We start from the raw sequence: 27,108 nt of genomic DNA, 5'->3' as shown, positions 1-27,108 counted from the left end.
TGAAGCCATGAGAAAAATTACCGCTAATTTCCCCAAGACTCACCGTGAACGTGAACGACTCCTTGATTTCCGTCTCTCCCTTGATTTAGAGCGTTTTTTATGTGGGCTCTTAGATCTACGTCTGTCTTTTTGTCTTGAACGTGACCTATTATGGGATCTACTCCTAAAGAAAAACAAGTTGTTAGAATGTCAAAACTTACTCTTACAATTTTAATTTTTAAAAATTTAAGATGTCTTTCAAGTAAGAAAATTTTAAAACCGATCCCAACAATATTAGTATTTTAAAATTCTCTATTACATAACGCCTCAGTCAGATTATTTGAAATAAACTATTTATTAGCAACTTTACCAAACAGTTCATTTTCAGAATACAGAGAAAGAAATTACATTATTTTCTATGTCAGACTGAAGCTATTATTTTCAAGTATGGCTTTCCCATGCTAATTATTATATGCCTGTTACCACATGACTTCTCCCACAGAACAAGTTTTTATACTATAAATTAAATTAAACTCTTAACTTGCATGTAATTGAACTGTTAATGGTGATACTCTGACAAACAGTGGTTTTCTGGCTCAAGAGTTTCTCTGACAGTGTGATGTCTGTCGTAACATATATTAAGAATGTATTAAGGAAGCACAGTACTAATTACACTGCTAGTATGACAGGAAAATAAACATTACTCATGAGTTGAAGCTACAGATAATTAAATGCTGGATCTGCAAGACCTCTTGATTTTATAACTACATAAACATAGCTATTAAAAGAAACCTTTTTTTTCCTTTTTAAATATTTATTTATTTGATATGTAACGAGAGTAAGAGAGAGAGAGTGTATAAACTCTGGGAACAGCAGACAGAGGGAGAAGCAGACTCCCTGCCGAGCAGGGAGCCTGATGTGGGCCTCAATCCCATGACTCCAGGATCATGACCTGAGCCTAGGGCAGACGCTTAACAGACTGAGCCATTCAGGCACCGCCCCCCGCCCCTTTTTTTAAGATTTTTTTTTTTTTAAGATTTTATTTATTTATTTGACAGAGAGAGATCACAAGTAGATGGAGAGGCAGGCAGAGAGAGAGAGAGGGAAGCAGGCACCCTGCTGAGCAGAGAGCCCGATGCAGGACTCGATCCCAGGACTCTGAGATCATGACCTGAGCCGAAGGCAGCGGCTTAATCCACTGAGCCACCCAGGTGCCCTTTTTTTAAGATTTTATTTGAATGTGAGCACAAGAGGGGGAGGGAGGGGTTGATGAGAGGAAGAAGCAGACGCAGGGAGCCCAATGTGGGGCTCAAATCCAGGACTCTGAGATCATGACTTGAGCCAAAAGCACACACTTAACTGACTGAATCACCCAGGTGCCCCTAAAAAAAACCTTTATTACTAGAATTCTTGTGGGAAAAATAAAGGTCACTCCAATTCTGAAATTCTATAGGCTCCTTATTCCCACTGAAATAGTGCTTATATATTCTAATTTTTATCCTAGTAACTATTTATTAAAATATAATAAAACTGAATGCACACAAATAACAAAGTGACAAGACTCACCAGCTCTGGAGCAAAACAATCTGGCTCTGACATTCAGCTCTGCCACATACTAGCTGTGAGAACTCTGGCTACTCGCTTACCCTCGCTAAGCCTAGTTTCTTCATCTACAAAGTTGGAGAATCAGACCTATATCGCCTAGGGGTGTCATGAGGACTGAATCAGATGATGCATGAATGACTGCCTAACTGTGTCAGGCACAGAGTAAATGTTCAAAATTCTTAATTTTCAAGATCATCAGCATTAACAATTAACATAAATGAAAACTTTAAGTTACAGCTTTATTCCAAGGAGATCAAATGAACTTCCACAAGTATGCTTTATATAATTAAAATTCATCTTGATAGTCATGTTTTCATGAGTTAAGTTAAAGCAAAGATCTATAAAAGAAATACATACAGTTAAATGCTTGTGGTATGCTAAGAAGCCAGAAAAATCTCAAGACAATTTTTAATGAATAATGAAATCCTGTTTTTTTTTTAAACACATTTTTCAGTACTTAAAATGTTTTCCAATAGCTAATTTTCAACCGAACCACTTATCTATTTTATGGCTTTAAAAATTATACATTTATCTGGTAATAAAAATACCATATTTTTAATAGAGAAAGAAAAGCCAGTTTGCTGACATCTTTAATAACTCAAGAGATAAAGGGTCGTGTGCTGGGTATTAAGGCAAAACTGCAAAACTTAAGCCATTTTTAATCCATTTACAGACATCCACATGAGGGGAATGTTTTATAAGGCCTTTGCTTCTATGTACTTAATAGAAAGTCTTTACATTTTTGTTCTAGTTAACCTTGCTAAAAATATACATAGTAATTTTGTTTTCCTCAAACACTGCTTTCCAACCTTAATTAAGCAAAGAAACACCTTTTAAAAAATTAGACATAGCCTTAGCAAGAATTAATTTTAAAAACACTGATCATTTGGATTCCTACCTTACCCTATAGGTCCTCAGAGTTTCAAAGTCCCAAGAGTAATTACTATATTTTAATTTTGACATTAAAAACTTTCATGTCCCTATTTCATCCACTAGTCACCTCCAAATAAGTGTTCTGATTAGGAATGCAAAAAGCTTCAAGTCAAGAGCAAATCTAATCCAACCAAAGAGAAAGACTTGAGTTATCATTAGGAGATCTCATTTAAGCATGTGCAAAACCACATTTATAAATTAAAATGTAAATACAGGGCAACTTACCATCATGTCTCATCAAAGTTCAATTCTAAGTCTGCTGTTTACCATTAAAGTACTATAAAATGTCTTATAGTTCCCATGCTGGTCTGTCAAGGTTACTTAACTTTAAAATATATTAATTACAATACTACCCACCTTTTCTAACACTGCCCTTGAAAAAAACACATATAAAAATTTGAGCAAAGTCAAAATACATCTCCCTGGTCCTAGCCAAGGTCATAGTGACAAGAAACCCCTTCTTGCCTCCTACCATACAAGGGGAAGGAACAGGGAAAGGATAGCGGCTAGAGGGAGGCTCCAGAAGCATCTGAGAATGCTGAGAAAGTAGAAGAGGGTAAGCCTTCAAGAGCAAAGGCTCCCAAAACTCACACTCCTGATAATAAGTCTAGTGGGGCAGAGCCAGAGCTGAGGGGAAGTTCCTTACGTACCAAGATCCTTAAGTCAAATATTTTCAGGGATTTCAAGGGATTTTTTCCCCCCTTAAAAAGAACCTTTATTCTTTTGTATTTCTTTATGAACTCAGTAAAGGCTACATGTGTTTCTATACATGTGTAAAAATTAGTATAGTATAAATTTACTTTAGTAAATTCAAACTTTAATAAATTTAGTATATTTATACTGTTAGTATAAATTTAGTGTAATATAAATTTATATACTACATAAATATATGAGAGTGTTACATGTATATGTGTGTATGCCAAAAGCAAGTAATTTCCAATGCTACATAGACAAACCTTCAGGAGAACACTCTCATGACTTAAGAACAGTAACTAACAAGTTTCATTTTAGACTGAAAAATCCTTCCCCTACTAACCCTTAGAAAGGGAAAATATCCAAATATACTTAAAATGATAAAAGCAGGCACCTTAAAGCAGAGAGTTAAGTAAATTTGCTCCAATAGATAAATCTTCACAGAGATTATCAAGGAAACTGATGTTAATCATGTTTTCCTTTTTTCCAGCCTTAGAAAACCAGTAAGGTATTAGATTTGAAGCACAGCTCTTGGGTCACAAAATGAGATTCAGGTCACTGGTCTCTTTCCTTCTCAAAAAAGAAGTAATTACTCTTGAGCTCAATTTTTTATTTCTTTTATCTCCTTTACCTTCACCACATCCTGTCAACCTGCAGAAATCCACAATCTAGTACCACTCCTTCAATACCACTTTCCTTCTCCAACTCAGGCTTCTGTGGCTGTGACCTCTTCCCTGTACATGTAACAACTTCCTTCACTTGGATCTGAACTTGCCTTACTGGAACACCTTGGGGTGGGGGGCAGTAAAACCATATCCCAAAAGAGACCACACAAACTAAGAATTATGGAGAAGTATACACCAATAAATAGCTAGAAGTATAGCTTACTAGAGTCAAACAAAGAATACCATTTTTTCCTTTCTCACTGCTTCAATTTCCTTAGTATCATAGAAAAATAGACTAAAGTGAGCTTGCTGATGAGGTTCAACATACAGTATGCTGGTTCCCTTTTCTCCTCCTCTCAAACCTTCCTCCTTCTCTAATACCACCACACACGCCATGCACACACACACAGAGAGACTGTTTCCTACCTCTTCTCTTTAGACTTAAGTATGTGTATACATATTAACATGCAATTAGGATCCACTATATACAGTCTCACATTTCAGTAACACCTCCCTCCATATCTTAGAGAAGACAATAAAATTTTTCACTTTAAACATGATTCTTAGGGCACTTCCAAATGAAAATGCTGTTGCCAAGTTCACATTCAGACTAAGTACAACAGAACAGATTTTTTATTTATTATTATTATTTTTTAAGATTTTATTTATTTGACACAGAGAGCATAAGCAGGGGAAAGGAGAGGGTTAAGCAGGCTCCCCACTGAGCAGGGAGCCCAAGATGCAGGGCTTGATCCCAGCATCCTAAGCCAAAGGCAGACACTTAACCAACTGAGCCACTCAGGCACTCCCTTAACAGATTTTTTAAAAAAAGAAAATTAAAATGACAGAACTAGGTTCCAAAGTAAGACAAACAGAACAGAAACAGAACTTTAGCATAATACAATATTTGAAGCTAAAGCTGCTGTGTTTCAGATCCCAAAGTGGGTGCAGGAGAGGCTCTTATCATCGAGAATATCAAAGATTTAATAAAGCACCTCATTTGACTCATGGCACTAGAGACGGGTAGGTACTGGAATCCAAGATATGAGGTGCTACTCCCTAAGTCTTGAGGAGACTTGGGGGCGGGGGGGAGGGGGCTGCTACTTCAACAATATTTCAGCATCACCAAACATGTATGTTCCTTTTTCTCAAGAAAAAGAAGGAAAAGTTTCTGCCAGTTCTGTATTAAGACTAGTTTATTCTTAGAAGAATAAGGAATAGAGCACCTTAAGACAGAAAACCAACTTCTGAAACTGAAAATTAATTGAGATAATAAAAATTATATATCAATTAGCTAAAATTTCATTCTCAACTACATTATTATAATTAAAGCAACATTTAATGATAAGCATAATTCCTGGTGAACTCCGCTGAAGTTTCTAAATTCTGATATGTAAACAAAAACTCAGAAAATCTTAACAATCTTAAATACAAGACCAAAAATTTTAAAAATGATAGCAGAAATTCTCACCTGTGTTTTGACTGCGATCTTTTTCGTCTAGAATGGGATTTTGAGCTAGACCTGGATTTTGAACGAGTATGGGAACGAGATCGACCGCCTTTTCTTTCATTGCTCTTTCCAGACTCTGGGAGGAAAAAACCACTTTGCAGTGTAAGCTCAGAACAATTAAAGATCCCAGTTAATAATCAGGCACAAGTGGAATGTACCACATATAGTGCAAGGGGCCTACTCTCTGTACATCCTCCTCCTGTGCAATTATCCTTCAGAAACATCCAAGAAAGTCATTGCATAAACTCGTTGAGTGCAGCCACCCTGCAGCAGTACATATAAACCAGATGATTATAAACAGCTGTTCGTAATATTTTGTTGCTGCCATAATGTACGATTATAACATGTCTGTAATTCCTAGGACAACGATTTTAAATCTTCTCTCCATTTATTTTGCTAGCAGTGAAGCTTAAATTCTGAGTGCAAATGTAGAAAATTTGCTCAACTGTAAACCACCTAGACATTTTTAGATTGGTTTTTAACTTTCAGTAAGCAACATAAAAGTCTGAATAGGTGTTCCTTTACCTTGCTAAAATGGGTCTTTGTGTTTTGCTAATCATGGGCTCTTTCCTATTTTTAAAATGAAACCACTGAAGGAAAGTGAGCCTGCTTGATTATAAAGTTTTAATTATATTTATTCTTAGTTTTAGCCTCACAATAACATTTATACTTTGCTTTAAGCCAATCAGCTGTGAGCACTGACTTTGCTACAAAAACATAAAGAACTGATTAACTCAAGCTAATGTGCCTCAATTCAGTATCACGGGAAAACAACATTTGTGCTAACCAGTTCTTTGACCTTTGACACTAATAAGTCACTTACTCTTTCTCGAGTTTCAGTCTTCTTGTTTGTAAAATGGAGGGACTAAACAAGGTAACTTCTAAAATTCCTTCCAGTTCTATGGTTCTATGTGACCTATGTAACAACACTGTGACCTTACCTGGTTCAATGGCTGCTGAGATAAAGGACTGAGCCTCTCGTACTCGCTTCATTACTTCTTCTAACTCCTTAGCTGCAGCCTGAGGTGTCATCTCAGGGGGTTTTACTATTGCATTGTTGGAGTGATTAATTCTAAATTAAAAATATTAGCATATCACAAATACACACCATATTTTACAAAACATGAAACAAATGTTTATGATACACATATTTATAAATCTGAGGACATGTCGAAAGCACATTAAGAATGATACAGCTAAATACAGAATAATCAAAACCAACATCAAAACCCTCATTACCACCCATCTTTATCTCTTGCTACCAGAGCCAAGAGGAGAGAAGAAAAACTGAACCTAGCTGACTCCTTAACAACTTGAATATATCCAAACAATTTAGAATTATAATAAATTAAAATCCTGACATCAGTATTAAAATGCATCATTTCTCATCTTAGAGTATAAGATTTCATTGATATCTCTACACACTGGGAGAATGCAGGAGAGGCTATATATGTGTACAATTTTAATTAACCCTGAACCATGGGTGAGTCAGATACAGCTGCAAATCTGAAAAGCACCTGATAAAACTCTTCCCTATCAGATCAGAAGGGGTTTCTCTGACGCACATAAATGAATCTGGTGAGTCTCACTTTACCCCCTTCACACTAAGACAGGCATTCACTAAATGAGGTATTTCGTCCTTTCATAGCTGAATCCCGATCAAGCTATATAACTAAAGCAATTACCTATGAAATTTAGATAAAACTGTTGCCTTAATAATCTGCAAGAAATAGAACTTCTGATCTTGAGTATATAAAGTCTATACCAATTTTTCATTTTGCACACAAGGATATGAGAAAATATTAAAACTCAAAATGTATGATTTAAAACACTTCTGGGTACTTAATATTATTTTCCTCCTGGGATTCTGGATTTACCAAAATTTATTACTCTAAGTTCATTTCATATGTTCAACCATCCCTTAGTCTAGTCCTAACCCAAACCCAATCTGCTTTATTAGAGCTTATGAGAAAAGACTTATAACCATTATATAGGGTATATAATGTTAACATCAAATTAGAGCTTATAAAATAGAAAATGTCTTCAAATACAACTTTAAAGGCTAAAATGGTAACTTAATGTATTTCATTTATACTTAACACAAAGTCTTCCTTTCCACAAATTGCCAATTACTATTAAAAAGAAAAAAAAAAGCCTTAATTACATCAGAAATACTTTAAGTTTTTCCAAAATCATTAAAATTTCTTTGTTTAGGGTTTCTTACTTCAGTGGCCTGTCTCCAAACATAACTCCATTAAAAGCAAGGGCCCTTGGTACAGAATTTTGGTCTGCAAATTCCACAAAAGCAAACCGAGTTGGCTGAGTCTCATCACCTGCCATCCGCACAAACTTCACTTCTCCAACTTGTTTAAAAAATTCAAGTAGTTGATCAGCTGTTGTTGTCTGAAGAAACAAAGTCACGCTTTAATAAAGTATATTCTTTTTTTAAAATTACGTAAATATTTGTCAATCGCTATCATTTTGAAGAAGGGGTAAAGAGTAAGAGGACCTACCACTTAGTTTTTCCTTAAATTAGTTACCTGGGAATTCAAATTGCCAACATAGACTGTTCTCCTAATTTCATCAATTTTGGAAGGATCCACATTTCCCATAAGTGGTGGCTGTGGTATCTCTCCAAGCGTTGCAATGTTGGGGTCTAGTGCTGCTGCTGGTATAGCTCCCAAACTGCTAAGGGAAACACCCAACTATAAATTTAAAAAAAGAAAGAACACATACTTCCTGTTAGTATTCAAGATTACTATTCTTTAACTTTAAAAAGAAAATGATCAACTCTACAAGAATGGAAGGTGACTACAGAGTCCTAACTTTAAGCCAGGTATATGTCTGAATTATTGAGGAGGAGGTCACCGTAGTTCAGCGTGTAATTAGAAATACAACATAATTCTTAACTATCTGGGTATTTCAATTACTTTCAAAGTTGAAACTAAAAATGAACAGTCAATGCTCATTATTACAGCACTTAGGTCCTATAAAGTTGCTGTATGAATACTATGCCAATTTCACAGATAAAGAAAAAGACTTATAGAGGTTAAATAAATTTCACAAAGCTACTCAGCTGCCAAGTGGTAAAAGCAAGGTACTACCATGCACAGTCTAAAACTGAAACAGGGACAAAGTTTACCTAAGAAAAGAAACTGAACTTATATATACTTTGATGGGAAGAGGACAAAAGCTTTGAATGATCTTTCATAACATTACTAAATTTAGTTTTTAGTTCAAGGGTTAAGGAATATATATATATATATATATATATATATATTTTTTAAGATTTTATTTATTTGACAGAGATCACAAGTAGAGAAAGAGGAGGAAGCCGGCACCCTGCTGAGCAGAGAGCCAGATGCGGGGCTCAATCCCAGGACCTTGGGATCATGACCTGAGCCAAAGGCAGAGGCTTTAACCCACTGAGCCACCCAGGCGCCCCAAGGAATATATTTTTAATATGAACTTAAACTAGGAAAGATAGAAAATCTCAAAATTTGAAAACAGAAGACTGCAGAATTAATGAGAAAACATTTCAAGGGGAAAAAATTACAACTTTCATTTCCATTTATAAGATTTAAGAAAAGTTGGGGCACTGGGGCGCCTGGGTGGCCCAGTGAGTTAAGCATCCAACTCCTTTTCAGCTCAGGGTTGTGAGATGGAGCCCTGTGTCAGGCTCTGCGCTGGGCATGGCGACTGCTTAACATTCTCTCTGCCCCTCCCAATCCCTCCCTCTCTTTCTTTCTCTCTCCCCCCCAGTCCAAATAAAGAAAGAAAATTTTGAGCACTGACTACATAATGCTACAAAACTAAGATTAAACAAATACCACATAAAAACACTTCCTAAAGGTGAAAGCATTAAATTGATGAAACAAGTATCACTTACACTGTCCTAACAGCCTGTGTATTTTCTTTTTAAAATGTCAAATTATGTCTTACCCTGCTTAAAGCTAAACAATGGTTTCTTTTTTTTTTTTTTTTTTAAGATTTTATTTATTTATTTGACAGACAGAGATCACAAGTAGGCCGAGAGGCAGGCAGAGAGAGAGGAGGAAGCAGGCTCCCTTCGGAGCAGAGAGCCCGATGCGGGGCTCGATCCCAGGACCCCGGGATCATGACCTGAGCCGAAGGCAGAGGCTTTAACCCACTGAGCCACCCAGGTGCCCCTAACCAATGGTTTCTAATTACCTTTTGAATAAAATTCAAATTCCTTTCCATGGCCCAAAAGTCCTAAAATCAGTATACTATCTATCCCTCTAGTATCTCAAAATATATACTACCACTGCCCCCATTTCCTAAGCTTCAACTATACTGACTGCCACTCTACTTTGAAGACAAAGTTTTTCCCACGTTATAGCTTTTGCTTGGAATTTCTTGTCAAAAAACTCTTCCTCATCTTCTGCCAGTCAAATCCTTCAAGCATCAGGTCACCTGTCCCCTCCAAGAGCTTTCCCTGACTTTATATAAAGCTTTACTTTCTAACACCTGTTTTTCTTCATAGTATTTATTATAATCTGTGGTGTCTTGCTATTAACAGATCTTGGATTTGTTGCTCAGCACCACCATTTCAAGTTATTCTAAAGTTGTATAAAATATCTTAATTCAAAACAGGTGGTGATGGGAGTCAAGGCTATCACCCTTTGAGCCTAGTTTTTCTCCACGTTTTGCTTATGTATTGACACTCCTTTATCCTCCTCCCACACCTTATCCTGTACACAGATGTTTGAGTCACTAAATTTTTTTTTTACTGTACAAAAGAATTATTATATACCATTAAGTTAAATCACAAATATGACTATTTCTTAGTTTTGTTTGTTTTATTTCTTAGTTTTGAAGGGATTTTAAGTATTCAACAAACCTTTTCAGGCACTCCTAGTTGTCAATCCCTTTAACCTGCAAATTTTCTCCACTGGGACATTAGACAGATAGACAGACAGATAGACAGACAGACACACACACACACACACACACACACACACACACACACGGAATGTTTTTTTTTTTTTTTTTTCCAAATAATCTAATCCAACCTCTTTGTTTCTCAAACTTAAGATCATTCAGTTCTTTTTTAGAAATTTTTTTCCTGTCTTCTTTTTACTATACCATTCTGCTATACCTATGCTATTTAATATGGTGCTCACTAACCCCATACAGCTATCTGAATTTTAATTAAAATTTAGGGACACATTTCGAGTGCTCAACAGGCACACGTTATAGTGGCTATGACACTTGATAGTACAGACAAAGACATTTTCAGCAGAGCAGAAAGTTGTACTGAATGTGGATGCTCTGTAACAATACAATTACCTTTGTTTTGATTACTCTACTTTCTAGCCCTGATCTAAAAAAACCCACATTATTTAGTTACCCTGTTGGTCTTCAATGGGTTAAAACATTACCTAGGCTCCTGATGTAACACTTTTGCCTTCTGACATGGAAACCATGGCCTCCTGAAAACAAAATGTTCTAAGCAAAAGATGAGTAAGTACAAAAGCCATAAGGCAAAAATATGCTTGGCATGTCTAACAACAAAGCCAATATGGCTGAAGTAGAGTAAGCCAGGAAAACAGGTAGGAAAAATGTCAGAGAGTTAAGCAGGAGCCAAGTCACAGTGGGCCACCTGTCCCATTTTCTATTCAAATTGTTCATAAATTAAATTTCAAAATAATAGATATCTACAGATGAATTTAGAGAAAACCATTTCCCCTCAAGGCAACAAATTAAATAAAAACATTATGCTGTTGCTAAATAAACCATAAGAATCGTCAAGATAGGGGCACCTGGGTGGCTCAGTTTAAGCCTCTGCCTTCAGCTCAGGTCATGATCTCAGGGTCCTGGGATCAAGCCCCAAATCGGGCTCTCTGCTCAGCGGGGAGCCTGCTTCCCCCTCTCTCTGCCTGCCTCTCTGCCTACTTATGATCTCTCTCTCTCTCTGTCAAATGAATAAAAATAAAATCTTAAAAAAAAAAAAAAAAAAAAAAAAAAAGAATCGTCAAGATAGCAAGATAATACTTTCTGAAAAAAAGATAGTGATCCAGGGACGCCTGGGTGGCTCAGTTGGTTGGGCAGCTGCCTTCAGCTCGGGTCATGATCCCGGTATCCTGGGATCGAGTCCCGCATTCGGCTCCTTGCTTGGCGGGGAGCCTGCTTCTCCCTCTGCCTCTGCCTGCCACTCTGTCTGCCTGTGCTCACTCTCACTCCTCTCTCTCTGACAAATAAATAAATAAAATCTTTAAAAAAAAAAAATGTGCCAAAAAAAAAAAAAAAAAAAAAAAAAAAAAAAAAGATAGTGATCCAGGAATTAAATGTTAAAATATACCAGAATATAACCCAAATAAAATTTTCTAGAACATTTGTAAAAAGCTTAACTCAAACGATCAGATGTTGAATTAAAAAGTATTCTCCTGGGGGACACCTGGGTGGCTCAGTTGGTTAAGCTGCTTGCCTTCGGCTCAGGTTATGACCCTGGAATCCTGGGATCAAGTCCTGCATCGGGATCCTTGCTGAGAGGGGAGCCTGCTTCTTTCTCTGCCTCTGCCTCCCACTCTGCCTGATTATGCTCTCTCTCTGACAAATTAATAAATAAATAAAATCTTTAAAAAAAAAAAAATATTTTCCTGGGATGCCTGGGTGGCTCATTCCTCTCAGGTCACGATCTTATTAGGATCATCAGATCCAAGCCCTGTGTCAGAGCTCCTCGCTCAGCCAGGAGTCTGCTTGAGATTCTCTCTCCCTCTGCCCCTTCCTCCACTCATGTTCTTTCTCTCTCTAAAATATATTTATTTATTTTATAAATATAAAATAAAAGGAGGGAGTACCGGGGGTTGGTTCCCCCAAACCATGTGGTGGGTATTAGAGAGGGCACGTATTGCATGGAGCACTGGGTGTGGTGCAAAAACAATGAATACTGTTATGCTGAAAAGAAATTAAAAAAAAAAAAAAATTAATTTAAACTTTTTTTAAAAAAAGGGGGGATACCTGTGTGACTCAGTTAAGTATCCAACTCTTGATGTGGGCTCAAGTCATGATCTTGGGGTTGTGAGTTCTCTTTCCATGTCCCTCTGCCCCTCCTCTCTTTCCACCCCTCCCAAAATAAATAAATAAATAAAAATAAAAAACATCCCCCTGACCAAAAAAAATAAATAAATAAAAATAAAAAGCATTTTCCCACCAGCAATCGCAATGCAGGTCTCCAGTAGTACAATACTATGTAAAGAAAAGACCCAAAATTTTGCACTTCAAAGTTTCACAGACCACTTTTAGAACTTTAGTAAATGAACTTCCATCAAAGGGGCACCTGGCTGGCTTAATCAGTAGAGCATGAGACCCTTGTTCTCCAGGTGAGTCGACCCCTATAGTGGGAGAACTTACTTTAAAAAAAAGGTGGGGTGGGGAGGGCTGGCTGGCTCAGTTGGTAGAGCATGCAACTCTTGATCTCAGGGTTGTGAGTTCAAGCCCCACACTGGGTGTAGAGATTACTTAAAAATAAGATCTTTAAAAAGGAAAAACAAAGAAAAAAAGTATTTTTTTAAATAAATGCTTATTTATTTTTTTAAGATTTTTATTCAAATCATTTGACACACAGAGAAGGAGAGAGCACAACCAGGGGGAATGGCAGGCTGAGGGAGAGGGAGAAGCAGACTCCCTGTTGAGCAAGGAGCCCAACTCAGGGCTCGATCCCAAGACCCTGTGATCATGACGTGAGCAGGAGGCAGACACCCAACCAAGTGAGCCACCCAGATGCCCCCAAAAAACAGTATTTAAAAAAAACTACTATCATAAAGTTAGTATTAGTTCACTCCCTAAACAGTCCCAACACCACAAAGCTAAGACACACCACAGAATTAAGGTGAGCTTTATATTTTGTCTTGCATTCATTTCTGAAGAAAAATGACCCTTCTCTAAAACAAATATGACAAGAGCCCAGTAACAGCAAAATCTTTATTTACCGCTCTTAGAAATCACAAAGGAGGTATTAAATTCCTATTTCATTAACTCTATGTGGTTAATGAAAGCATATTTTTACCTTGTTACATTTTCTCAGTATCAGACAAATGTTTCTCTGAGATATTTTTCTTCTGTTAGAAAGCTGTGATTCATTTTATTTTATTTTACTTCAATAGATTTAGTCCTCTTGAACTGGGAAATATAGTTACCTAGATTTTCCAATTCCCCATGCAATCTAAAATGCTGGGTTTCAATAAGTGATTCTCTAATGAATAATCTATTTTAGTTCTCAAATTTAAATGAATGCCCTATTACTTCAGAAGTATTTCCAAAAATCAGTTTAAGTCAGTGATAACGTGGCGGGGCGGTGGGGGGGGTTAAGTAGACATTTTGAATCCTTTTCAATTAAAAAAAAGGAAAAAAGATTCAAAACAAATAATTTTCTAAGCTCTTTATTCACATGATTACACAATTCAACATAAATCTCTCTCAGAAGAGGGTGTGGAATACTTACTGTAGTCAAGGGATTTGGGGTCGGTATGGGAAGCAAGCCTGCACCAGGCATTAAACTTGTCATGGTTGGAGCAGGAGCCAATAAAGAGAGGGCTTTGGATTCCTCTGGAATTTTACCTGCAGAGGCAAGTTCCAAACATTATGGAAAGCAGAAACACCACACAAACTTTACACTATGATTTTACAATTACCCTTGCACTTAAAAAATAATAATAATAAATGAATCTATCTATCAGATCTGTACAAAGAAATAAATAAGAACTTAAGTCTTTCCTTTTATCCTGCTCTACTAGGAAAAATAAAAGTGAGCAAAACTTCAAAGACTAACAATCTCATTAATGGAATATTATTTTAAAAATTGAATAATGTAGACAATTATTTAACACTTTGAGCTATGGGTCACCTGTACTGGAAACTTAATGTTCATGAACCAAACGATATCAAGCATGGACGCTTTCCCAGGACGGTGTTTTCGCGGTGATCGAAAGTTGTGTTACACATGACAACCGTTCGTGTTGGCTGCATCACTAATAGCACACAGAACATCAGATACAGAAAAGAAGAACATTTTTTAAAGTTTAATCCCCAGAAATGGCAAATAACCAAATTAGTCAAAAAAAAGAAAAAGAAAAAACAAATATGTGCGAATTGAAATTTGTTCCTTAATGAGTGCCCCTATCCTGCTTACTAAACTACCTACTGGTGATGTAAACAGTTTCGATAACCTTCCAATAAATTCCATTAAATTTCAAGTAGATAGAAAAAAACAAAAGCCTACTCCATGTAATCAGCTTCAATTTAAAAGGAAGCTTACACCCATCCAGTTAAAAAGACATCTCACCAACTAGGTCAGAGACGCTTAAAAATCCAATTCCAAAGAACATGCCTTGGAAAACTACTAAAATTTTTGAAAATCACTAACAGAAGTTCCCTTGTCTCAGGAAACTTCTTAAAGTCCTGATTTTTAGAACCAATTTATGTATACTTATCTGAAGAGGGATGGTTAATGCCTAAATGTCTTGCTTATAAACATCTAAATTGCCTAATAAAAATAATGACAGTAACACTAAAATAATCTTAGACACTAAAAAGAAAGAAAAAATCCCTACGACTAAAAATTGAAAATTTTACTCTAAAATAAAGTTCATCAATTTGCCATATTTAATTAGTAAACTCTAATCAATTAATTTTGATATGAACTGCAACTTTCACACATTTTCCCTTTGTGTCCTCTTACTGCCCCTGTTAAAATTATTTCTTAAAAAGTTGTCTACATATATCTATTTTAAAAGAACTACTTATAGTTATGTGGTAGTTGGCTATACATTTCCGTTATAGAGTCCTCAAAATAATTTAAAACACAGTGTACAAAATCACACTAAATTGAAAATAGCATTAGAATAAGTTTTCAAAAGCACCATGCTGGATTTTAGAAGTAAAAATTCTACTTAAAACAACCAGATGTGGAGGGATAAATCTCTAAACAGTATTATCTGAATATACCTCTAAACATGGATGGAATTCAAGACAGCTTTTAAATTTTACTTTAAATAATAATTACACCTTACTTATAGGAACAGAAAAATTACATATGATTAGCTTTAACAAAGGTCTACTTTTTCCTAAATTTTGCAACATCTAAGTCTATATTGACTAATTTCAAAAACAGTTATTTTATAATTTCAGTGTAAATTCTGCACAAGCACAGATTTTTTTTAACATGCATAAATAAAAGGTAGGTAGGCCTTACTGAAGACATTAAATAACAGTAATTTATTTTATATTTATTAGTTATTGGTATTAATACACGTATCTGTATACCCACCTATATATACTAAGCTATTTAAATTGCTACCAGACCCATTTTATCTGTTATAAATAGGTGTTATTTTTAATGCTTATAAAACCTGAAAACATCTTGATAAATTGACTGAGGCCCTATAGTGTAAACCTTATGCTTTGTCACCCTAATTTATGCATCCAAAAAACAAAGAGTTTCAATTCATTAATGCCCTCAATTTAAGATTACTTGTCAATTAAATAAGCAAAACTGCCCACAGAAGACAGTGTAGAAAGCTTACACAAAATAAAAAGTATTCAACACAGGCCAAAAGATGAATACTTAATATTATACTTTCACTTTTGGCTTAAAAAAAATTATCAATAAGTCATCTGACTCTCACTGCCTCTCACAGTAGTAATAAACTGTTAGAAATAATAAGTCTAACCGTAAGCACATTTTTTCTTATTCTAATGACCATTAAAGATACTTTAAGAAAAAAGTTCTGTTGCTTAACTCCCAAGATAGAATTCTATGAAATTTACCCTCCAAATACTACCAGAGTATATACAAAAATATAAAACAAACAAGCATTTAAGCATTTTTCCCAAACTATACTTCTCAAAGACAACAGAGAGAAAAAAAACATATAAAGTGCTAGCCCTAATCTCAGAATCCATTTAGAAGCTAGTAACACCTGAAAATTTTTCAAAAAATTCAAGCAGAGAAATACACACACCAAGTAAGTTTTCAACAAGTTTCTCAAATATCCATTCCCCACACAGGCAAGCAAAAGTCTTTGTAAGTCAAGGAAATAAGTTCTTTCCTTTAGTAACTCAAAAAGTAAATGTCTCTGCTTGTCCTCTACCCCTAGATTGTTCTAAGAAATTTACTTATTCTCCTTGAGGATTTTGTATGCCTAAAATTCTAGAGGAGGGGGAAGGATGAAAATTAGAAGCTATCAGTTGGTTTTTATGAAAGATGAAGATTTGGGAGAAAAATTCAAAAAATGTTGCAATGAGGTCAGAAAATGTTCCTAAGATTCTATTAGTGTTTTAGTGTTTCCAGAACAAAATGTACTATGCAGTCTATAAACACCAATTAAGACTCACAATGAGCTTCAAAACACTGTATCCTAGTTTACTATGAAAACTTATTTCATTCTAAGATTGAGCTCTGCTAATCATCTCCCAATATAATCTGCAAAGCAATGTTATGAACCCTTAATGGAATACCATTTACAAAGAACTGGAAAACCAGCTCACAAGTTATAAGTGAAAGAGATTTAACAAAACAAAAACAAAAACAAAAACAAAAAAAGGGACAAAATAAAGAAAAAGAAATGAAATTAAAGTAAAACAATAAAAAACAGAGACAGGGCGTCCATCTTCTGCGGTTCAGACTCCGATCTCATTTCCCCAATGAAGGTTTCACTTGACGGCAGGTTTAGTGGCATGGCAAACAATGCCTAACTCAGGCAAGTGTAACAGGTCTGCCTTGGCCAGTCTAGTCATCTAATAATGCACAAATATCACATAGAGAAAACATACAAAACCAAATTAATAGTCAAAATCCATCTACCAGAAAATGTGGACATAAAGTTACGACTGATGATTAGGCTTGACACCCTTGTTATGTTTGACCTTATCTTTTCTAAGTGTTAACATTTACAAAAAAGAAATCTGAGATGCACGCAACAACAAAAAGAGGTCATATCTGGACAAGTATAATGAGAGCATATTTTATTTTGAAATGGCATGTTTTATTAACAATAGCTAATAATATGTATAAAACTTTTACACATCAAACACTACTTTATACAGCTTTGGGTCTTATTACAAAACTGCATTACAAAAAAACAGCAAATTGAAAGAAAATGAAAAAACTTAAAACTGTTTCTATGGTTTTCTCATTTCTTTCATAATGCTGTTTCTATAACATCAAAGAAAGAATGCATCAGTGAAGTAAATAGAAGAATGCTTACAGCACCCCATCTCCTCTAACAAAACTTACTCCACTGGAACTCTTTCCTTTGGTTTATTTCAAACTCACTTTGCTATCTTTCTCAGTATAATAACACATTATTACCTTGCTTGCAATGCATAATCATATCTTCAACAGCTCACTATAAAATTCCTCAGATTCTATAAGGTTATTCAGTGGTATTTAGTTAATGAAAATTATGTATCTCAATGTTTCTCCAATGCCAATTATTTTATCAGTGTTCTAAAATGCTTACAACTAAACTGAAATTAAATATGTGCTTAAACTTTCATGTTCAAAACTAGAGAACCTCTTAAAATGTTAATATTAAAAATATTCAAGAGCTATGATAATAAATGTGTATTTACTAAGCTCTATTAAATAAAGCAGACAAAAAAGAGAACCTCTACATGCCCATAACCTTGAACACTTAATGACAAATCATGGCTTGGGCTTCTCAAACATATGAAAAATTCTATGGAAATGTAGCAAGGTTCCAACAAAGCAACACTGATAAAAATTCTTCCTTCCAATTTAGTAATGAGCTTGTACTGCTGGTGGCATAGTTTTGTGACAGGATTAATATTCCCATTTAATAAACCTTCTGATTTCTTTTTTCCCATGTAGTTTACCGGTGTGAAACTGGTATGAACTTGGTATACAGACCTAAACCATTTACCAGCTCTTTTCTCACCTTGCTCTCCAATTCTGGGCTGACTGTCCCCTTACGGATCAATAGGTAAGGACAGATTCAGCAAATAATTAACTTTAATCCATTTTTATTCTACCTACTCCATTCTAACACCCAGGCATGGGAAAAACACTTTCAAATTCATCTGGGAAAAAAAAAAAAAATCCAGAATGTCCTATTCTGGGACTTCAAAACCTAGCAAATGGTTTCTACTGTATCTACTGTTCTACTGTAATGTTTTTGACATCCCAGAATAGGCATTCTGAAATAAGCATCAAACTTTAAAAGTGTAGCACTGTGTACCATATATCAAGTTATTTTAATATTAGCCTGGTTTCTAACAGAGGCTTTAAAACATTATATACGAAAGCTCCTTAAATTGTTTCAGGTGTATTTTTTATGTTGTAAAACAGTTACCACTATCCACCAGGGAAAACATATTTTAAGGACATTTAAATTATAATAACCTGTTCTAAAATCCATGTACACATACCAGTGTACTCTAAATAAAAGTTAACTATACACCAGAACTATCAAATTCAGCACAGCCTATTATATGTGAATGGCTCTGTAAATAAAAATAACTAAAAATTAGGTATTAGTAATAATTCGTTCTTAAAGCAGGTTAAGCCTTAAATTTATTTAATAGACTATAAGGCTTTTGGCCTTGTTCCCATCTTCAACAATATTTCCTTATCGGAAGCTTCAGAAAATTACTTTCCATGATTTTTCTTCAATTACCCATCCCACCCCCCAAGAAAAGCAAGCCATTGAAAGAAAAAAATAAATTCCAGTTGCATAGCAATCACAATAAATATGCAATAAAATCTCAATGAGAAGGTGAATTACCTTAAGAGGATACTTTAGAGATTACATTATGAGTATTTTTCTTATATACATAATACCACTTAACCCCAAATTGGCAAAATGCAGTTTTTATTTATGTGATATCATTAATATTGTATATATAGAGACAAATGCTCACTTATTTATAGATTTGGAATAATTTCCCCTACCAATTTAATATTTTAATTTCAGAAAGCTTTCTTTACAACTCGCAAATTGACTACAGAAAGCCAAAGCAAATCAGAATTCATGATTTTTTTAAATGTTTGGCTACTAAATCTCAAGCATACATAAATAATAAGTTAACAATTATATTTTATTATTACTTAAAAATCCTTTCCTTCTCCAAATTTCATTCTTACACACACACACACCCCCCCACACACACATACACAACAATGTACTATCTACCTACCAATTTCTAGGAAAACCAAAGGTAGTAACACACAGGACAGAGATTAAAATAGAAAAAAACACGTGAGATACCAACCTTCTGCACAGGGTACAACTATCAGAGCTCTGTCAATAAAAACCGTGTTAGTTAGATGCTGGGCCACGCCAACACTTGATGGGTCACGAAACTTAACATAACATACTTTGGAAGAAAAAGCAAGAGGAGCGTTGCTGCAAGATAAAAAGAAAAACAATTGGACTAATAAACATTTGGTTGGTTTTGTCATTTTCATCTGAAATTTCTCTTATATTTTCATATAATCTTACATAATCAAGACAAGAATTTGTATTGCTAAAGATCATTAAAACACATAAAAAAAGTTTTATATTTTCAAGTTTTTATTTAAATTCCAGTTAGTTAATATACAGTTACCATCAGTTTATTCCCTATAGTTAAGAGTCTGTTTCTTGGTTTGCCTCCCTCTTTCTCCCTTCCTTTCTTTGCTCATTTGTTCTGTTTCTTAAATTCCAGTGATGTCATACAGTATTTGTCTTTCTCTGACTTACTTTGCATAGTATGATACTCTCTAACTCCATGACATCAAAAATGGTAAAATTTCATTTTTTTTTAATAACTGAGTAATATTCCATTGTATATATACCCATCTTCTTCATCCATTCACTAGTCAATGGACATTTGGGCTGTTTCCATATTTTGGCTATAAACTTTGGGGCACTTGTATCCATTTGAATTAGTATTTTTGTATTCTTTGGGTAAATACCTACTAGTGCAATTGCTGGGTAGAAGGACAGTCTATTTTTTTTTTTTAATTTAAGATTTTATTTATTTGACAGAGATCACAAGTAGGCAGAGAGATAGGCAGAGAGAGAAAGGGGGCGGGAAGCAGACTCCCCGCTGAGCGGACAGCCCAATGCCAGGCTCCATCCCAGAACCCTGAGATCATGACCCAAGCTGAAGGCAGAGGCTTTAACCCACTGAGCCACCCAGGTGCCCCTGGACAGTTCTATTTTTAACCTCTTGAGAAACCTCCATACAATTTTCCAGAATGGCTGTACCAAGCAAAACTTAAGTCTTTTCATGGTGATTTGTCTGCAAAAGTTGACAGCATCTAGGAAGGCCTATCATCTTATTTGTAAAAACTGGAAATGTAAATTGACGAGTTCTTAGACCGAAATGTGAAAACAGCAGATTTAACCCAAAAATGTTCAACCAGTCTATCATCAACAGGCAAAATCACTTTATAAAAGTCCCAATCCTCACAACTCCAAATTCTGTAACCACTTTCAACCCTTCCTAACTCAACTCCCGAGGTTTTAGATCACTAAAAACTTCACCAGAGTCTTGCAAATAAGTAACACAGAATTAAAATTAAGATCTTTCACATGTAGTAGAAACTGCTTTATGCTAGGTAGCATTGTGATTTTTCCAAAGATTTTACAAACAAAATATTATGTATTTCATATGCAAAAGAACATACTCTTCTAAATCATATGAGATTCAGTTTAACCTAAGTAGACCTATAGTAAAAAGAACAAACAAAAACAAAACAAAACAAAAAACACACAGCAGACAAAAGCAGTTTTTTATAATATAAATCCATCTTGTTAGTCTGCAGAATATACTATATTCACCGATGATTTTATCAATCTGTCCAAGATTATTTTCAATTAAAGTCTAAAATTGTCTTTAGCAAGGAAAAAAAACTCCCATTCAAACTAAATACATACCTAATAAAGAACATATACAACTCCTTTAAAGCATTAAGATTTTTTCACACTAAAAAAAAAAAAAAATTTCACACTAAGAAAGAAGTGATATCATCTGAAAAATATCATCTTTGCCTCGTGCAGTAACAATAATCTAGTTTACAAAACAGATCAAGAAGAAAGTTGACCATAATCCTAGCCCTAGTAAATGGCAAAGGTGGGACTTAAAGTTTAATTATCTAAATCTAATAATCTCATGCAATCTTCATCATTCAACTAATCAAGAATTTTATAAGCATTTTAGGGGCACCTGGGTGGCTCAGTGGGTTAAGCCTCTGCCTTCGGCTCACGTCATGATCTTAGGGTCCTGGGATAGGCCCCACGCATTGGACTCTCTGCTCAGCAGGGAGCCTGCTTCCTCCCCACTCTCTCTGCCTGCCTCTCTGCCTACTTGTGATCTCTGTCAAATAAATAAATAAAATCTTTAACAAAAAAAAAAAAAATTTCGTAAGCATTTTAGGGGTGCCTGGGTGGCTTAGTCGGTTAAGTGTCCAACTCTTGATTTGTCTTGATTTGGTCATGATTTCAGGGTTGTGAAATGGAGCCCCAGGTCAGGCGCGGCACTAGCTTTGAAGCCCGCTTAATTCGGCTCGGGTCGTGATCTCAGGGTCCTGGGATCGAGTCCTGCATCAGGCTCTCAGCTCAGCAGGGAGCCTGCTTCCCTCTCCCTCTCTCTCTGCCTGCCTCTCTGCCTACTTGTGATCTCTGTCAAATAAATAAATAAAATCTTAAAAAAAAAAAAATCCTCTCCTTCCCTCTCTATTAAAGAAAAAAAAATTTTTTAAGCATTTTAATATACTACTTAATTGGCAATTCCAAATATTAGCCATTTTTAAAATAAAAAATCTTTCACATAAGGCAACAAATCCACCTTGATAATGGTTAAACATGCATGTTTATGCCATTACCCAAGCACTGTGATAATAAAACATATTAGCACTTAGAACTTGAAACTATTTACGTTATTATTAACATAACTAGTCAGACTAATAAAAGATGACAAAATGAAACTACCTTTCTCACCCAACGCAACTCAATTCACTTCTGCCTAAGGTTATCCAATTCAGCTTCAACAGGCCCACTCCAACGATGCCTACTCCACACCTCCCCACACAAACATCTGAGTCAAGCACTTTATGAATTTGTCACCGGGTAAAAACAGTCATATCCACAGTTAACTCACCTTTACATTACCAAATCTCCAATTTAGGCCTCTCTTGAGCTTTAGACTCCCAGATCCAAGTGTCTGCTGGAATATTACACCTTGACAGTCACAGGCCCCACCTCCCAAAAGTTACTAAGTCTAAAATTCATCATCCCTTCTTCCTCACCAAACCTGGTCTTTGTCTTAGACTTTACCTCTCAGTTAAAAATACCACCGCATGGGGCGCCTGGGTGGCTCGGTGGGTTTAGCCTCTGCCTTCGGCTCAGGTCATGATCCCGAGGTCCTGGGATCGAGCCCCGCGTCGGGCTCTCTGCTCAGCGGGGAGCCTGCTTCCCCCCTCTCTCTCTGCCTGCCCCTCTACCTACTTGTGATCTCCATCTGTCTTAAAAAAAAAAAAACCACCGCATTACTCAAGTCACAAATCTAGGAGTCACTAAACGTAACCATCATTACTACCACTCACTACAGACTTCCAAATCTCTTCTGGCTACATGGTAAAATTCCATTTCGTTGTTCCTTGATGTCAGTGTGCCCAAGGAACTGGTTTTAGCCAATTAAATATGAGCAGAACTGACATTCAGGAGCTTTCAGGGTCTCTGCTTGGTTCTCTTCCTCTGCCACAGTGACCAGCCACCATTTAAGAAATTGGTGGCCACTACATTGGCTTCATCCTAAAATCAATGACCACAATGAGTAGAGTTCCCTACTTCACAAGCTTAGCATAAGAAATAATGTTCCTACAAAACTACTAAGATGCAAGGGTATTTTGATCTTTGACCCTTCCCTTTTCATTCAATTGGTCATTAAATCCTGTGAAGACTGCATCCCAAATATTTGTCACATTAATTATTTTATCATCCTCACTATAAGGACCTTAATTCAGACCCTCATTATTTCTCACCCAGATTATTACAATGGCTCCTAACCAATCACAGTGACTCCACTCCAAACTCCTTAATAATGGTCTTTCAAGGGGCGCCTGGGTGGCTCAGTGGGTTAAGCCTCTGCCTTCGGCTCGGGTCATGATCTCAGGGTCCTGGGATCGAGCCCCACATCGCGCTCTCTGTTCAGCGGGGAGCCTGCTTCCTCCTCTCTCTCTGCCTGCTTCTCTGACTACTTGTGATCTCTCCCTCTGTTAAATAAATAAAATCTTAAAAAAAAAAAAATAGTGGTCTTTCAAAAAAGCTGCCAGAGTGATCCTTCAAAACTATAAATCATGTCATGTCATTCTACTGCTTAAATTTCCTTAAAGACACCCCTTCTGTTGTTTTACCATCTAAATGCTCTCCAAAATCCAGACATTAGAAATTCTTATGCTTTCTACAACATATTCTGAGTATCTGGGCCATCTTTATACATGTTGTTCCATTTGCCTAGAATATCCTACCTCCCTTTTTGAATGTTAATTCCACTTTTCTCCAAGACTCAAGTTTCCAAGTCTTCTGGAAAACTACTTTAAAGTCTCAAAGTGAGTAAGTATCTTCCCTCTACGTGCTACCAGGACATTCTATACACTTTTAGCACAGCCTTATCAGTTTTCTTAGGTGAAACTCTCAACAGATTTTAGAAGCTTCTAGCACAACTGATTTGCTACATGACACAAGGGTCCATTTTACTGACCAACAACGTATAATTTGGGTGGCTTGATCGAATCAACTTAAAACAACAAGATTCTCTCTCGGGCTGAAAAGTCACTTAGACTCAAGGCTTGGGCCAGATGCCAAAATAGTACAAAATAAGTCTGCAAAGAATATAGAGCAGATACACGGAAACAAACTGAGCAGACAATAAAGCCTCTGAGAAGAAGCAGACAGTTGCCTTGGATGGTGATTATCTTCCTGGTTCCCAGTCCCAACTCCCATGAGGCCTACTTGTACTACAGTCTTTATTTCAATTTAGGAAAATATCCACCTTTTTAAATAATTTTATCTCTTCTTGAGGTAGACTGGGTAGCGATGTTTGTCTTTTGAAACCAGCACCCCCCCCCGAAAAAAACCTATAATTATAATCAGGTACTAAAGCCCTAGCAAGGGGTGCCTGGGTGGTTCAGTGGCTTAAAGCCTCTGCCTTCGCCTTCGGCTCAGGTCATGATCCCAGGGTCCTGGGATAGAGCCCTGGCATTGGGCTCTCTGCTCAGGAAGAGGGCTCAGCAGGAAGCCTGCTTCCCTTCCTCTCTCTCTGCCTGCCTCTCTGCCTGTCAAATAAATAAATAAAATCTTTAAAAAAAAAAAAAAAAAAAAAAAGCCCTAGCAAATACAAATACTCTCTTTAAGCACTGAAATCTTCAAGAGCCTAAACAAACCACCATTGAAACTACATTCCCTAAATAGATCCTTTTGTGAAAGAATGGAAACCTAAATAATCACTGTGGAAAACTAAAAACACTTTTTCCAATACTCCTACTTAAAACCCACACCATTTCAAATTTAAAAACATCAAGAGGAGGGGCACCTGGGTGGCTCAGTGGGTTAAAGCCTCTGCCTTTGGCTCAGGTCATGATCTCAGGGTCCTGGGATCGAGCCCCGCATAGGGCTCTCTGCTCTGTGGAGAGCCTGCTTCCTCCTCTCTCTCTCTGCCTGCCTCTCTGCCTACTTGTAATCTCTGTCTGTCAAATACATAAATAAAATCTTTTTAAAAATAATAATAATAAATAAATAAATAAAAACATCCAGAGGAAAAGGAAATATGAGACTGGATGGTAAAGCAACTTCATGTTATAATAGACTATCAAGATTTGAGAAGCCCAGAACTGGCTGACAGACTGATCGGTGCAGACCAAACATCATAATAGGAGTATGGACACTAGACATAGCCTCACCACTGTTTTGACGAATTTTCTTTATCTTCATCTCCAATTACCTTTCTTAAAATACAGAATAGAGATCAACTTACATTTAACACTTTTATTTTGAACATTACATCTAAAATACAATACAGTGGCAAGCCTAAATACAGAAGATGAATTTCTCAACAAATTTTTTTTAAAGAATTTATTTATTGGGTGCCTGGGTGGCTCAGTGGGTTAAGCCTCCGCCTTCCGCTCAGGTCATGATCTCAGGGTCCTGGGATCGAGTCCTGCATCGGGCTCTCGGCTAGGCAGGGAGCCTGCTTCCCTCTCACTCTCTCTGCCTGCCTCTCTGCCTACTTGTGATCTCTGTCAAATGAATAAATAAATTCTTAAAAAAAAAAAAAGAATTTATTTATTTATTTGACAGACAGAGATCACAAGTGGGGGGGGCAGGCTCCCTGTCTCTCTGCCTGCCTCTCTGCCTACTTGTGATCTGTCAAATGAATAAATTCTTTAAAAAAAAAAAAAAAAAAAAGAATTTATTTATTTATTTAACAGAGATCACAAGTGGGGGGGGCAGGCTCCCTGCTGAGCAGAGAGCCGGATGGGAGGGGGATCCCAGTACTCCGAGATCATGACCTGAGCTGAAGGCAGAGGCTTAATCCACTGAGCCACCCATGCGCCCCAACAAATGTATTTTTATTTATAAATCACTGGTCCCAAATTTTATATTTACAGCTTTTGTTCTAATACATCTAACTTTTAAATAGATTTACTTTTTTAAATTAAATAAAATTATCAATTTTAAGTGCAATTTTGACCTAGAGTCTTCATTTTTAAAAGGGTGTTACATATTCCAAATGCTTCTAAGGAAAGTAGCAGTAGCCAAATATAGCAAATTTTACTTCCACCTCATTTGTTGAATCAAATTTTGTTTCTTCTTTCAAATATAAAACGGTCTACAACCGTTTTTCAAAAAGATCAGAATTTCTGACTAGGAGTTTACCGCGGAAATTACAGAACCAACTTTTTGAGCATCAGTTAAATTTCCTAGGCCCTAACTGATTATTTTGTTTTTCATTAAACACAGTAATGGCACAGTACAATCTTTTTAAAAAAGCCAAGCGGTACTAATATATCCAGTCTTTTATTGTAGTATCTATCAAAAAAGATATAATCCAAAGCATGGACAAAGTACATAGATTCACATATAAAAATATTAACTGACATACAATTTATAACAGGGTTTCTCAGAAGGATTCTAGTGTACTTTGGATGGCATAATTTTGCCTTATGTTAAGATTTTCTTATGAATTACTGATCCTTGCCCACCAAATGCCAGAAAGTGCTCCCATCAGTGCAGAAAATCAAAAAGACACACTTTCAAATGTTTCCAACTAAAACCAACTGACTTAAAACACCAAAAGAACCAATATAGGCAATGACAGAATTTGAAAAACACACTTAAGACATAATTACAACCTTTAAAATGTTATTACTATAAGACACAGCAATATGAAAAAATAATTACATGTTGAATGAAAAAAGATCACCATAAGTGTATAAATCCTTTGATTATGCTACATTAAAATAAGCACATATAAAAAGGACTGCAGGAAATCTATGGAAATGGAGAGAGAATCGTTAAGTGGTGTTTCTTTTTCTCTATTTCTCATAAAATGGTTATACTGGTCCTATTAATTTTTTTAACTAAGTAAGTAGTTGACAGATTCTTCCTTATTAATCCTTTGAAGACCAGAGAAATGAAAACCAGCAAGCAAAAAAAATCCAGGTGTTAATGTGAGAAATGGTGTTAGAAATCAGGA

General features: G+C 36.0%; 1 protein-coding gene across 3 annotated transcripts in view; it reads right to left on the bottom strand.

The window, feature by feature from the left end:
• SREK1 (splicing regulatory glutamic acid and lysine rich protein 1) overlaps nt 1–27,108 on the bottom strand; it is a 48,658-nt gene that overhangs the window by 18,081 nt on the left and 3,469 nt on the right. For 2 of the 3 annotated variants that reach the window (XM_047729104.1, XM_047729105.1), the window contains exons 2-8: nt 19,639–19,772; nt 13,850–13,965; nt 7,926–8,090; nt 7,610–7,788; nt 6,327–6,457; nt 5,347–5,461; nt 44–163 (exon numbers count right to left, since the gene is read on the bottom strand). In XM_047729104.1, coding sequence (XP_047585060.1) covers nt 44–163; nt 5,347–5,461; nt 6,327–6,457; nt 7,610–7,788; nt 7,926–8,090; nt 13,850–13,965; nt 19,639–19,772 — 960 coding nt within the window. The other variant, XM_047729106.1, reaches the window with a different exon arrangement.

This window comes from Lutra lutra, chromosome 5, assembly GCF_902655055.1.
Source record: "Lutra lutra chromosome 5, mLutLut1.2, whole genome shotgun sequence".
In the NCBI taxonomy this organism is placed as follows: Eukaryota; Metazoa; Chordata; class Mammalia; order Carnivora; family Mustelidae; genus Lutra; species Lutra lutra.
The sequence above is the reverse complement of the archived record's forward strand: the minus strand, read 5'-3'. Positions and strand labels throughout refer to the sequence as shown.